Source organism: Danio rerio, chromosome 25, assembly GCF_049306965.1.
Source record: "Danio rerio strain Tuebingen ecotype United States chromosome 25, GRCz12tu, whole genome shotgun sequence".
Taxonomy (NCBI): Eukaryota; Metazoa; Chordata; class Actinopteri; order Cypriniformes; family Danionidae; genus Danio; species Danio rerio.
The window spans coordinates 20,897,411-20,913,249 of NC_133200.1; the positions used below are offsets into that span (position 1 = coordinate 20,897,411).

General features: G+C 34.6%; 2 protein-coding genes across 8 annotated transcripts in view; one reads left to right on the plus strand and one right to left on the minus strand.

Annotated features, from left to right (window-relative positions):
- atp2b1b (ATPase plasma membrane Ca2+ transporting 1b) overlaps positions 1-11,747 on the minus strand; it is a 55,276-nt gene extending 43,529 nt beyond the window's left edge. For 2 of the 7 annotated variants that reach the window (XM_073942127.1, XM_073942125.1), the window contains exons 1-2: positions 11,473-11,747; positions 2,310-2,549 (exon numbers count right to left, since the gene is read on the minus strand). The gene's annotated coding sequence lies outside the window, so the exon portion shown is untranslated. 7 annotated transcript variants of the gene reach the window in all.
- A 479-nt stretch (positions 11,748-12,226) lies between these two features.
- On the plus strand, positions 12,227-13,788 carry zgc:171459. Its single transcript, NM_001111165.1, is given in 4 exon segments — positions 12,227-12,348; positions 12,428-12,521; positions 12,609-12,696; positions 12,786-13,788. Coding segments are annotated over 4 exon segments (912 nt in total). The 5' UTR covers positions 12,227-12,308; the 3' UTR covers positions 13,476-13,788.
- The last annotated feature ends 2,051 nt before the right edge of the window (positions 13,789-15,839 follow it).

Consider the following 15,839-nt stretch of genomic DNA (forward strand, 5'->3'; position numbering starts at 1 on the left):
TCTTAGTAGATTTAAGAATTTTAAGGCCTAAACTTTATAGCTTCTTAGATTTAAGACATTTTAAGACTTTTTAAGACCCCACAGATACCCTGTGTAGGGAAGAATACAGTAAATACCCCTCATAACACTAAAAAGTATGTTTTTATTAATAAATTAGATGTATTTTAAATATATACATAAATTTGATTTATTGAAGCTTGTATTACACAAACCAACATTACCAAAAAGTTGACCCCTCCGATCATCAATGTATAATTCAAACACTGCCAAAAATGAACACATTTTAATGAGTTACTCTCTAAACCTTTTTGTGCTTTTAAACCTTTATGAATTTCCTTTTTCTGTTGAACACAAAAATATATATTTTTTAAAAAGTTAGAAAGCTGGGACGAAAAATATTAAATAAAAATCAGCTTAAACAATTTTTTTTTAATAACTTCTTTGTGTTAAACAGAAAAAAGGAACTCAAACTAGTTTGGAACAATTGACGGTTGTGTAAATGATGACAAGGTTTTCAGTTTTGGCTGAACTTTCCCTTTTACTTAGGCCTAATGTACTTCAACCCTACTGGTCATCTGTCATTTAAGCAGACTCAAAATCTTCTATGATAAAAAATGTTCATATTTTGCTTTTGAAGTGGAGCAGTGCAGTGCTTTACAATTTTTCCATTTCTAATAACTGAGGGGATGGTGTGACTCCCCTCAATATACTAAATGGAAATCACACTTAAAGGGACAGTTCACCCCAAAAAGCAAATTACCTCATCATTTAATCTCCCTTATGTGTTTTAAACACAAAGATATTCAGGCCCGAAAGGGGAAATTCAGCTGGTTCGAAAGACTATACAATCATAAATTGTGTAAATTATCGATAGAAGAAAGCTTTAAGACAAATGAAAATTTTAATTATTGAAGTGGCCAAATTGTGACTGAGGAAAGTTGATTATTTCCCTATTTATTTTACCAGATTCGTATTTAGTTTTAAACGATGAATAATAATAAATTTGTTTTAAATTTTTTTTTTTCATATTTTTTATTCATTAAAAAAATCTCATTACAAGATATATAAAACTGGATTAACTTACAGTTTCAATCCAAATTTGTAAATAAATACTTTATAGTAAAATAGTATGGTAAGCACTTTGACAACATTGTAGGAAATATTTTATTGTGCTTCAAAAATTTTGATTATGATCACCATCCGACAAGCTGATCCAGCAAAGATTAGTTCTTAAAATGTCACTAAAACGCATAATTAATAAAACAATAAGGTGAATAACTGCAAAAAAGCCTAACTTTTTTTTAGAAAAAAGAACCAGCCCTTTTAATAGGCTGGCTACGGGCCTGATATTTCACTCAACAACCTCCATAGTGGGAAAAAAAAGATGTGAATAAATAATGGGTAAGTAAATTATGGCAAGGTATTAAGGTGTAGATGAACTATTTTTAATAAAACATTTAAGATGCCCACAACTTTTTGTTTTTGACTAAGTAATCAGAGTCTGAATAAAATAAATAACAAATAAATTCTCCATTTGATATAAAAATAGCTCTGATCTTCAAATACAAATATCTTTTCTATTGTTTTTTTTTCTTTTTTACTTTAAACCTAATCTAACAATAACACACTACATTGCTTTGATAAGGCTAATTTTTTTCTTCATTTCTATGTCCCTTCACGGAGTCTGACAAATGATTTAATGCAAATGTAAACCTGAAGACAAAATAAATCCAAAGCCCAGCTTGAGCACAAAGCATTACAAGGCAGTTATAAAGTCATTGTGCCATCAGTGCAAAATCCTCCTGGCAACATAAATAGCATTGCGCACAGTACCGGGCCCTTATGATCCCTTTGTCGCTCAATCACAGTTTAAAAACAAGCCAACTGAGGGATGCCAAATCTACCAGAAACAATCAGCTGAAATGTAGTAGCCTTTTGTACAGTAAATCATTTTTGAGGAAAACTAGTAATCTGGAAAGGTAAACATAAGTACGAAACTTTCCTAAATAATAACAATATGCTCTCAGGGCACTGGGTATAAGCATAAAAACATAAAATACGCGTACATAAAGAGGAAGTTTCGAAAACGATTAAGCCAAGGGGAAAAAACAAATCATAGTCACGGGATTTCCAAAATATTACAATAACTTTAAACTTTCCGACCGCAATTAATTTCAGCAATTTCCATTTCTAAAGACTTGCCGTTTGATTAAAAAAGGTCATTTGGACATACTGCAATATCTGACAGAAACCTTGCGAAATTGGCGTATGTATAATATGGCATTTTCATCGCATACGTGTGTACTCACTATAAAGCGGTGCGCGCAGCTCCACTTGGCATCAGTGCTCTCTCGCCGTGGATCTACAACTCGATCCGCGTCGCCCCGCCCACCGCGCTCCGGTCTGGGGAACATTTACGTCAGAGGCGCGGCTCGGGATTTAAGGCGGACTCCCATTGGCCAGCGTCTGTCCCAGGTACAGGTGGCATCCCTTGTTGAAACAGCTGTCATCACCAGCAACCGGCAGAGATGTGCTGGACGAGCAGGACGCTGTAAACGACGTGCTTTATTATTAGCAGCGAGAGGAGGGACGAATGGAGATTTGCACATTATTATTTTACGGAAGGCTTTGAGTCCACTTCCCAGCCACATTTAATAGATGGATGAAAGAAGAGCGCATGTTTGTTAGTGCAAACCAAATCAGATATTAAGGATGGTGAATAATATTTTTTGCAGTGATGTAGCCTATTACTATACTCATTTGGGTATTTGATAAAGTTCACTTCTACATTTTTATTAAGGTAGCCTACATTATGAAGAGTCATGACACATACAGACATATTTATCAAATAATATTGTATACATTATGGTAAATTCACTATAATTGATTAATTAATTATGTAAACTAAATATTTGCAAAGCAGTGGCACAGTAGGTAGTGCTGTCTCCTCACAGCAAGAAGGTCACTGGGTCGCTAGTTCGAGCTTCGGCTCAGTTGGCGTTTCTGTGTGGAGTTTGCATGTTCTCCCTGTGTTCGCGTGGGTTTCCTCCGGGTGCTCCGGTGTCCCCCACAGTCCAAAGACATGCCGGTACAGGTAAATTGGGTGGGCTTAATTGTCCGTATAGTGTATGAATGTGTGTGAGGATGTTTCCCAGAGATGGGTTGCAGCTGGAAGGGCATCCGCTGAGTAAAAATTTGCTGGATTAATAAAGGGACTAAGCCGACAAGAAAATGAATGAATAAACTAAATATTTATATCTATAGAAGAAACCTATAGTTTTATACAAGTTATATATAACAAAAATATAATTCAATAAATAATAATACATTTAGATATGATTAGACATAAAGTGTACATAAAAACCTATACAATTTTACACACAAACAAAAAACACGACTCTGTGGCTAGGACTGTCGCCTCACAGCAAGAAGTTGCTGGTTTAATAAAACATTCATTCATTCATTCATTCATTTTCCTTTAGCTCAGTCTCTTATTTATCAGGGGTTGCGACAGTGACATGAACCACCAACTATATGTTTTATTTACAAAATGCCCATCCAGCTGCAACCCAGTACTGTGAAACACACACACACACACACTTGCATTTACACACACTATATGGCAAATTTTTGGTTTACTCAATTCACTTGCCAACTGGCCTAGCTAGGGCTTAAACTAGCAACCTACTTGCTGTGAGGCAACACTACTGAGCCACCCCTGCAAAAAACAGTCCAGAGTAATTGGCAGTTCATTCCACTGTGGCAACCCCTGATTATTCAGGCACTTAAGCCGAAGGAAAGTTAGTGAGAAAAAAGCATGCCCAACACTAATTTAGAATTTTATGTTTGCATTAAAATATTGGCAAAATAAGTAAGAATGAAAATAAATCAATAAAATTGTAAAAATGTTACAAAAGCGAAAAATAAATAAAAATAAAATCACTTCAGTTAGATGTTTTCTCTCCCAGTAAGAACAAGGCAAAATGAATATGGAAAAAATCCCCTTTGGCATCTATATTGCTGCATGGGATGTGAATGTGCTTAGTGGTTTTTGCTTCGGTGTGATGAAGTAAATGCGCAGGCAGTGTTTGTGGTACAGTGGCACGCGAGTGTTTAACTTCACTGCTCTGTCTCAGGGATGGTAGAGAGCATGACCTCGCTTAAACAGGATTAGCTATAAATAGTGCTGCCTATCCGACTCTCGCGACGCGGCCTCCATCGCTAAACCCGCCGCTCCACAGGCCAGGTTTGATTGAGCATCAGTCGCTTCACTCTTAAATAAAGCTTACAAAAGATGCTTTTTTGAAGAAAAATAAATAAAATAAATAAACACATGGCTGTAAGCTTGTGGTCAATTTTTAAATTCTAATCACACTAAAGCAGTTTAAAAAAGTACACAGTGCACTTAATATCTTGACTTAATACTCTTTACATGTTTAGTCTATCTTAGACAAATATAAGCATGATTTAAAATGTAATTTAATGTTACATGTGAAGTGTATCTTTTAAAATGTAATACATTTTGTAATAAATTAGTATTTGCAAATATATTAAAATACATCTTACAAGTATCTACAGAAATAGAATTAGACTTACCAACAAGCATTTTTTTGTTTTAAAAGATGTCTAATAGATGTCTAAACATATTCGTCTTGGCTAAAACAAGGCTAAATTTGGGCTGTCAGTTAAAATTTAATAGACATCTAGGAATAGGCGAAAATTAGTCATCAAATAAACAGAAATGAATGATTACACACATATAAAGTCTGTCTAATCTGTCTATTCTATGATGTTTTATGCTATTCTTAGATGTCTGTTAGATTTTCCCAAGTTTAGCCTTGTCTATTAGATGTCACAAAATTGTTTGCTGTTACTTCAGTTCAGGGGCGTACTTAAAAAAATAAAGATGATTTAGTATGTTTTATTTAGATTTTTTTTTTATTGGACTTCATATCTTACACTTCATCTTTTCATATTGTTGATAGTATATGTATAAGTTTAGTACTTTTACCATAAATAGATGTACCAACCATTTGGTAGAGGTTGATATTTTGGAAATTTTGGGATGTATTAAAAAATGCATTGAGTGTGTTAATAGTGACATTAAGAGTTAAGAAATGCAATCCAAAATTTTTTTCTTGGTGGGGTTAGTTGAAGGGTTAAAAAAATATTTTTTATACATGCTGTCTTTCAAAACACCGACCTTTTTTCATTAGAGAACACTTACTACACTCTCAGAAATAAAGGTACATGAGCTGTCACTGGGTTGGTAACTTTTCAAAAGGTACACAATTGTACTTGAAGGGTCCATATTGGTACCTCAAATGTATATATTAGTACCTACAAATTTTAAGAGGATCACTTTTGTATTTTTTATGTACTAATATGTACCCTTGAGGTATTAATATGAACCTTTAAGTACAAATTTGTATCTTTTGAAAAGGTACCATCCAGTTACAGCTCTCGTACCTTTATTTCTGAGAGTGTAGTAAGTCTTCTCTAATGAAAAAAGGTCGGTGTTTTGAAAGACAGCATGTATAGTACTTGTATTTATTCATTATTCTGTATTTATTTTGATATTCTAAATCTTTAGGAAATATTTTGGTACATTAAATAGGTTATGATGACCACCTGACAAGCTAATCCAGCCAAAGTGCTTAAAATTTCACTCAATTAAATAAAAAAATAAGGCGAATAACTTGAGGAGAAAAAAGAACCACCCCTTTAAGCAGGCTGGCTACGAGTCTGATGGCTGAAATTAAGAATCTTAAAGATATTATGCTGTGTTCTACTTTTCGTTTCTGATGTGTCACTGGCTGTGAAAATCTAATAGACATCTAGAATAGCCCAAAACCAGACTAGTCGTCAATTAGACAGATTAGACAGACGTTAATATGTGTTGTCATTAATTTCAGTTTATTTGATAACTAGTCTAGTTTTGGCCTATTCTTAGACGTCTATTAGTTTTCACTGACAGCCCAAATTTAGCCTTGTTTTAGTCAAAACAAAAAATGTTTGCTGGGTACTGTCATGCATACAGTAGATTACAATCATAAAGAATATCATAGACACTCCAATTCTGGTTCAAATGTAAAGTTGAAAAGAATCATTTGTGCAGCTAAAGACAAGAAAAAATGTAGGTCAAGAATTGTTTTGGAATCAGACTGAGTCTCCCAGAATTAAAATCGAATTATAAAGTCACTATAGATTCCCACCCCTAGTGGTGGTACTGTCAACTCTCTGCTTACCAACATTCTTCAAAATATCTTTTTTTGTGCTCAACAGAAAAATGAAAACAACTTTCATTTTGGGAACAATTGGATTGGTGACTAACTTTCCATTTTAAGTGAACTACACCATTAAATAGAGTTTAAAGTGTATTATTACTTTAATATGTGCCGATTTCTAAAGCAAACTGTCTTTTTTTTTGTACTATTGACCTCTTTGACACCTAGATTAATACACTCTCAATTAGACCAATTTGAATATTTTCTCCCCCCCATAATGGTTAAAAGTTGGAACGCAGCTGATCTGAGACTACTTACTATCTTCATCCTAATTCCAGTCCGTCATTGGGAAGCGGTGCTCCCCCTCCCCCAGACACGCCTCTGGAAAGTTAGAGATCAAGCCAAATATCTCTGCTGATCCTGGCTCTGCCCTCCCGCATCACCTGATGATGTCAAACCCTGGCCACACGTGGAGTCGAGCGTGTGCCGAGTGGCTGGACATACGCCGTAAAATGATGCTAAACGCACAAGGCATGTATGCTTCAACATTGATGACCGTTCACGTGCACAACTGTTCACTGTCATAGGATTACATTAGAGAAACACACACTAGTGCACACACACACACACACACACACACACACACACACACACACACACACACACACACACACACACACACACACAGCAGGATTACCAACACAGTTCCACACAGACATAGCAAGATTACAGAGACGCATACAACCCCCTCTTCTTCTCCAACACAGGATACAGACTGCTGGATTAGAGCGGCACAGATTCACATAGATGGAAATTACAATGCAGCGCATGTCACAAAACAACATAAAAACTCATGTCTCATGTGTGTTTTTGAGAATGATAACACATATGTGACCTTTACGGATATTAAATACACACCTAAACATGATTAAAATAAATCTGGCTTCCATCCAGATGTAGATTTTAACTGCAAAATTAGTATTATTGATTAATTTTATTTATAGGTGCTATGCATGACACCTTACAACATATACACAACGTTCATTCAACGTTACAATCACTATAAAAACCTGCCTAAAATTGGGTCTTAAGGAGAAATTTAAAAATAATATATTCAATTTTCCACTCATCTTGTGGTTATGAGTTTAATAAATGAGGATCTGCATAACAAAAGGCCCCAAATCTAATATTTTTTTGTGCAAACATTTAAAAGGATAGTTCATTAGATCATTTACTCACCCTTCACTTGTTCACAACCTATTTGAGTTTCTGTTTTCTGTTCAAAACAAAGAAGATATGTGAAAAATGCCCATTGACTTCCATGACTTTGAGCAATCAGCGTTCTTCAAAATATTTTTTTTTTGTGTGTTCAACAGAACAAAGCAACTCATAAAGGTTTAAAACCACATGAGGGATTTTCATTTTAGTGTGAACTATCCTTTTAAATTTTTTTTAGCAGTAATTAGTTTAAATTGGAGTGCTCTACATTCAGAAAATGACTAGCATTTTATGTGAAGAGAATGAATACACGAATACAGCATCAACCTTACTCACGCACGCGCAGGCACAAACACACCGTCACAGAATAACCTCACTAATCTTCTCTCAATGGTTTAAAGCCGCTGAAGAAGCTTAAAAATTTAAGAGGAAAACAGCATCAGTGCTTTTAAGGACATATGCACTGAGATTAGCCCCCTTGCCACACGCTGGACAACAAAGGACACCCTTTTACATGACTGAACCCACAAGGCCAAATGCATTTCAATATCAATATGATAAAGCAGAAGGGCTGATAGATCGATAGAAAAGAGTTGTACTCATTTTAATGGTCCACTTGTGTATGGGGTTCCATTTGTGTCAAAAACAAGTTGACTGCTTTGTGATACACATTTGTGCCTACACTATAAAAACATCTGTAAATTAGCATATTTTCATATTTTGTGATTCATGTTTTATTTTTAATTTTCCCATTTTTTTTATGCTTTTGAATTTTGCATTATAGGACCTTGATCTTTCTTCCAGCAACTTTTAACTTTAAAAAGTTCAAAAAGTAACGTATTCACATTTTTATTAGTTTAAAGTGACATATTGTCTGGGTTGATACAAAAATCTTCTGATAAACTCCCAGTACATTTTCTGATATTTTAGACTTCTTTCTCATATACTATTACGTTTACATTATATTGTTTAAAATGACTAAAATCTCAGTGAAAGCCACTTTGTTAAATCATAGAGGTGAATTTTTCAACATAAAAAGTCAACAGAGGAGAGATCAAGATCCCATAAATCAATTCACAACCTAATTTCCTAAGCGAAGTTCCTTTTTGTCTTTCATTTAAGAGTAAAAAGACATTTGAAAAGGTATTGTGGCAACATGCATTTGTGGATGTGACAGAATTCACATGCAGTTCTTGTTGTTTCCTCTTTTTAAGTTTGGCTGTGAGTTGCAAGTGTTGGGGTGTTGTCTCTTTAAGAGCATGTCCTGTTGTAGCAAAAGGAGGACTCAAAATAAAGATGACCGATTCATGGTGTTTCATTGAATCTTGGGCTGTTTCTCAATTCCAAGAATGCAGTGAACGGACTTGCATTCTTGTGGAGAACGTTGATGGTCACATGACCTTCCTGATGGTCACAAGACCTTCACACATTTTTGATTGGAGAATAATTTAAACATTACAGCATTTATACAATGATTTATTGTTTTTTTCCCCTTTTCAATATATATATAACATGCATAAAAACCTTACAAATATACTTATGGCACAAACAAATAAAACAGATTTTAATACGGATTTCAGCTAATAAACACCTTACATTGGTTTATGCCTTTGGGAAAATTTTCATGGTATTGTTTACTTTTACCATCTCATTTAGGGATACTCGTGAGATAAATAAGTTATATTTCTGAACATTAATTATAATCAGGTATAGAATGCTGCACTTCCCACCCTTTTGGGACTTCTAGAGTGAGTTCGGTGCTCAAGTCTGCATCAGTGCATCTACGATACCAAGAACACATCCGAGAACTTTCAAGCGTTTACCGTCCTTCAGTTTTAGAACTGAACTTTGGTGGTTGATGATGACGTTACACGAGAAGACGAGAATGCAAGACTGCTGAAGAACACACATTGGGAAACAGCCTTGATGTCTTTTTTGTTTATTTCTTCGCTTAATTATCTACAGTACTGTTTTGAACATTCAGACACTCCCACTTGCAGGAGGCAAGGTTGTAAACGTGTCTAAACACTGAAAAGTATTGAGAAGTCAAGATGAACTTGTAAAATGAAGCCGAGAAGCTCAAAACAAACTCATTAGCCCCTTTCACACATACAGACCTTTCCGGAAAATTGCCGGCAATTTTCCAGAAAAGGTTGTATGTGTGAACAGGTCCTTTTTGAAAATACCGGTAAATTCGTTCTGGCTAGTAAAATACACTCACAGATATTTTACTGAATAGAATGTGTATTTGGCCTGCTGTGCAGGGAGAGGGCTCTGAGCATGGGAATATACCCTAACTCGTGTTATTCCCCTTATCAGGATAAAGAGAGATAAAGTCCGAGTGCAGTGTCCAGCACTGCTCCTGAACGGTCTTCCCTCAGATTTAAATAGGTATCTGGTTTAAAAGTGTGGAGTTGGGGTGGTGGAGGGATGCTGAAGTCAAGAGAAAATGGAGGTATTACGTGTTTGACTATTTATAAGGGTTTGCTCTTGAGCTGATTGGATAATAGAAGGATTGTGTGTGTGATGAATTAACCTCGTCAAAGACTGATTGTGCTCCTCCCAAAATTTGTTTATAAAACATCACTTGTTTTACACTTGAAATTCTAAAATATACATAAGTTTACTGATAAATAACTAATATTTGGGGATTTCTGTAAAGTACACTGCAGAATTTTCTCTTCAATCAGTAATTTTAAAAACAGAAAATGGTCCCGTGAAATTAAAATGAAAGTTTTTAATGTTGGTAGCGGTATTTTATTTTTAATGAATAACTATAAGCTAGTGTGTTTTAAAACAGTGACCGCTCATTTAGACAGATCAACATTTTTTGGTTTATATCGCCTCATACTTTAGTTTCTCATCAAATAGTTTGGTCAATGAAATGCTCTTTCTGACATGCCCACTGCCCTGTAAGATGCTTCTTATTTTCTTTTAATGCACTTGATATAAACGACTCTAACTAGCATATCTGTGATAAAAACAAAGCATTGGCTGTTTTTTTAATAAAGGGGAGGTGCCACCCTGTCTGCATGTTTCAGTTGAGATTATGTCAAATTTCTATTAAAAATGCTCAAGGTACTTTCAAAGTACTTCAAAGGACCGCAAACAAAAGTGAAGAAGACTCAAATGTTAGAGAGAAACATGAACAAATGTATTGCACAGTCCACAACGGAACAGATGACACGTTTTTGGCACAAACTGAATGCCATACATCCACAACCATCCAACTAGCATTAACTAGACCACATCTCTCTCATCCAATTAGGTGATGAATTGTATGTGGACACTCTCCATCCTGACAGGACATGTTGACTGTTTCTTCATTAGGGAAGAAGTCCCCCTGTATTATTAATAGTTTAGCAGAGCTTTTAAAGGTCAAGTGCATTCATTGAAATTTCACACAAGCTGTTGCTGTATAAAGAACTGGGGCAGAAGAAATAAGCTGTTGTTTTATAGGACGATTTCAACGAAAATACAAAATGTTTAATGTGCTTTAGCCATTCATTTACAACATATATTATTTTTTCTGTCTCAAAGAATATTACCATCATTGTCTCTAATTAAACAACAAAAAATAATTAATTGAGTAACTGACAACCAAAAACAATGACCGACTATAGGACCACATACTTTATGTACAGCAGCATCGCCAACTACTGATGCGGTATACACAACACTGCATAGTTAGTCGTTTGCATATAAAAGGGACAATTGTTTGTTGTCTCCAAAGTTTTCAAAAAAGCGATATTTTAATATATATAAAATTAAAATCTAAATTATATTTGATATTTTAAAATATTTTAGTAGGCTTTGTTGTTATTGTGTTAAGATACACTAACATATTTATTAAATAAGTTTAAATAAATCAAATGACAACTAACTGTAAATTAAGTGGAGATATTAACTCTTCAACTTTCACTGTGCATCTGTCACATTGCCTTAAAGCCAAATATTAATTAAAATATTATTTTGTTTTGTCGTTTAACTGTTTACATTGGATTGGAACTTCTGACTCATTTCTTACCTTTATCTTTGGTTGAAAAACCTTCAGTGTTTGTCTTTTTCCTCCTCTAGGAGGCGCTCAATGAATCCGAATCATTCAAGAAGGTTTTCATAGGTAGGTTTCACTCGATGTTTTTTCAACATTTACATTAATAACGTTGTGATTTACAGGCAAATGATAACTGCTTTATCAGATAATTTGGTAACGTTAACGCCAACAAACTGCTGTTGTACGATTAACAAATGCTTGTTATGAGTCAAATCTGATCTTAATCGATGAGAAAAGTATCAGCTGTCGCATGATTACATGGTCTTGTGATGTATGTTATTTTTCTCAACGCTGTTCGCCGTAGACCAATCACAGTTGTTAGTTATTACTCGTAAATCTTTAAGATCTGAACTATAATTCAGAAAGTTTGTCTTTAATGATGAAAGAGACTTTAATGATGTTTTAAAACGAAATCACACCTAATATAACTACAAGTATTGTTTTTAATCATTACAAATATACTTCGGTCCAAGCCCATTTTAATGCTAATCATCTTTCTTTGGTGTTTGGTATGTCCTTTATAGCCTAATCAGTATACATATTTACCAAGTGCTCGTTAGTTTGTTTGAGTTTAATGTTATCATAGCACAAAGATCTTTTTAGCTCAAATTATATTTAACTTTTAAAAAATATTTATACATGCAATTTAGGAGCGCATTTGTACTCCTTCAAAATAAGGGCACTTAGTAGGCAGCCTATCCTCTGCTCGCGCGGCGCCATTTTCCCCAGGATGGAATGTTAAGAGAAGCACACTGCCAACGTGCACTATTAAGGGCCCTAGAAATCTGTTTTACGAAGTAATATAAAATATGGAATCAGCACCGACCACCTCCAAACTCATCTATAAAAGTAAGTCGTTCGTTTTTGCGCGAAACTAATTAGCAACGTGCGCATAAAGCTAACCAACTGTCTGTTTGATGTGCACTAGTGTCTGATGAGGACATCGCAAAACTGATCCAGCTGCGATCCAGCAACTCAGCGCTTTTTGATGGGAGGAAAAATTCATCCAAAACAGCGTGGAGGTGCCGTTTATAAGCATAGCATATTTGACATAATCTGTCTGATAATGCTTTTGAATCACGTTATCGTTTTGTTGATTTATTTTCCAGTGCAATACTCAGAGAAATGGGGCTTGACGAGAGGATGACAACAGAGCAGATGGCCAAAAAGTGGGAAAACCTGAAGGCGAGATATAAGGTTTGCCCAAAAACCAATTGCATTTTTTCACCTCCAAAATGTTTCACACAACATTCAACAGTTTAATACATTTTACAATTCATCACAAGGATGCAAGGTATCCCCCCTCTGGCGTTGAGAAGAACCCCACCTGCTGGAAATGGTTCAATCTCATGGATGATGCTTTGGGGAAAGAGTTTGATGATAAAATCAGCCAGCAAGTGATCGCATCAGAACCTGAAAATAATACAACACCTCATACGGGTAAGAGGTTACGACAGATTAAAGTCGGAGGTGAAATTTTGGAGTATCTGGAAGAGGAAGGATCATCAGTGAACATACCACCACCATCCAGAACACACAAACCAGGAACACAAAAGGGCAAGCAGCTCATAACAGAAGGTCATTCGCTGGATATTATGAGATCCAGACTTCAAAGAGAAAGACAGCTTTTAGAGAAGGAATTAGGGGGTCTGGACAGAGAAAAGGCCCTGTTGGAGCGGGAAAGGGCCCTTGCGGCACGAGAAAGAGCGGCTCTTCAGCGGGACAGAGTCCAGGTGGAGAAGGACAGAGCAGCGGTCAACAGAGACAAGGCATCACTGGAACAGGACAGAGCCCGACTGCAGAAAGACAGAGAAGCTTTGGTGAACGACAGAGCGGCCCTCGAAAGAAACAGAAGGTCGACGGATTTCACAAATCACGTGAAAAGCAGTTCAGGCTGCAATGGACTGGGCTGTCCTCATGAGAAGAACAGAGAAAAGTTAATATTCTTACTCGAGAGGGTGATTGAAAAAATTTGAAGACAGAAACTGTCACAGGTCTAAAGTCTGAAGATACAGTTTAATGTGTCTTTTTGTGTATATTACAGTAATTGTTGTTACATATTTTTGGTATTTTTCACTCCAGATTTGGTCACATTCGGTGAGTGGATTTTAATTGTTGCAAGCATCGACAGAATCCACATGGTCACTTAAATAAAATGTGTTTCAGACTTGTTTACTGCTGTATAAAGGCTGAAAGGTGGAGTGTTATTTGTGAATTAATGTAATATATCAGTGTCTGTATGTAAAGTGTACCTTTTTTGTCATAAAATAAATGTCAAAACACAAGAAACGGGGTCCACTTTCTTGTCTTAAAATGAATGAAAGAACAAATGAGGGATTTTACAGTTTTGTACTCTGTTGCAGTCACAAATGTGACCAATTAATTTTCATAGTATTTACACTTAAAATAAATTATTTTATTTAGAAATCACATTAAATGCAATACAAGTAAAGTGTCTATTTTAATATAAAAAAAAAAATAGGGAAACAAAATTTCAAAATAGGTGAAACAATATTCCTACTTTATTCTGGCATGTTGTGTTATATATATATATATATATTTCCCCCACTTTTGTTGTACTTGCACTGTCTGTATTTTGCACCGCCATTTTATTTGCACTGTCTGTATTTTGTACTGTATGGAGCCAGCACCTAAGCTTTTCACTCATCATAGAACGTGCTGCTGATGATGTGACAACACAAGTGATTCGATTTTTAATTGATTAAAAAAAAACAATAATATATATATATATATATATATATATATATATATATATATATATATATATATATATAATATATATATATATATATATATATATATATATATATATATATATATATATATATGTATAACATGATCATACTAAATTTATATTTTTAGTGACAAACGTGTCAAATTTAGTGGCTTTATGGATAACCTGAAGGTACAAATATTTAAAATGACTATTTGTGTTTTATAAACTTGTTACACATTTTAGAGTGTCATGTGTGAATTATGGTAATAATGAATGCTCTGATAATAAAAAGTAAAATAATCAGGACACACAAAAAAAGTAAAGCTGTAAAATAAATCTAGCATGAATCTACCAGTCTCACTGTTTGTCTGTAATTTTGTTTACTTAAGTGAAATAATCTAAATAAATAAAGCAATATTATGATTGCATAATAACTTGTGTTATGAATAAAGTTTTTGGTAAGTGATTTTGTAATGTGCCTTTACAATATGTTAAATGTCACTATTTAGGTTCAAATCAGTTTTGATCTTTATTTTTTTTCAGTAAGACAACAATTCTAATTTTTCTTTTAAAATGTAATGTTTATATTGTATGATTTTGACTTAATTTCAGTTATACATTTATTTAAATGAACATTTTGTTAAAATCTTTGTTTAAAATGTAAATTTTAATTAATGAATATATCAATTTTGTTTAAACTCAATATCTCACTAAATTTGTAGACTTATGATCTCTAAGAGATGAACAAATTGATATGAAGATGCTTATTTTATTGTTATCATGACTGCATGAAAAATACTATAGTAATATATAGTAGTCTTTTTGTACTATATCAGTAAAATGTTTTATACTGTATATAATGTTTTTACAACTCATTGTAAATGAATGCTACAGAATATTGTATTGAACTGATAATACTAGGTGGCGCAGTAGGTAGTGCTGTCACCTAACAGCAAGAAGGTCGCTGGTTCGAGCCTTGGCTGGGTCAGTTGGCATTTCTGTGTGGAGTTTGCATGTTCTCCCTGCTTTCGCCTGGGTTTCCGGTTTCCCCCACAGTCCAAAGACATGTGGTACAGGTGAATTGGGTAGGCTAAATTGTCTGTATAGTGTATGAGTGTGAATGAATGTGTGTTTCCCAGAGATCAGTTGCAGCTGGAAGGTGGTCCGCTGCGTAAAAACATGCTGAATATGGTGGTTCATTCTGCTGTGGTGACCCCGGATTAATAAAAGGATTAAGCCGAAAAGAAAATGAACGAATGAATGAACTGATAATACTCTGTTTTTTACTACAGTAACCTGTGGTCCATATACCTTAAAATTGCAGAAAACTGTAGTACTGGGTCATTTGTTCGTATGACTAGTTGTCCTGTTACCATTTCAGCAACAATGGAATTGCCACAACAAATTAATTTAGGTTAAAAAAATATTTACCTCAAACTACTATAGTATTTTGTCCATTTGGGCAGTTATAAAATAATAGCATCTTAACCACCTGGTTGACCTTTTATCCATAGGCTATCATTATTTTTTTTAATTGCTTATTACTATTTATCAGTTGTGTCAGTATATTATTCAATGCTAACATGGGCCAGAACTTTTTTGC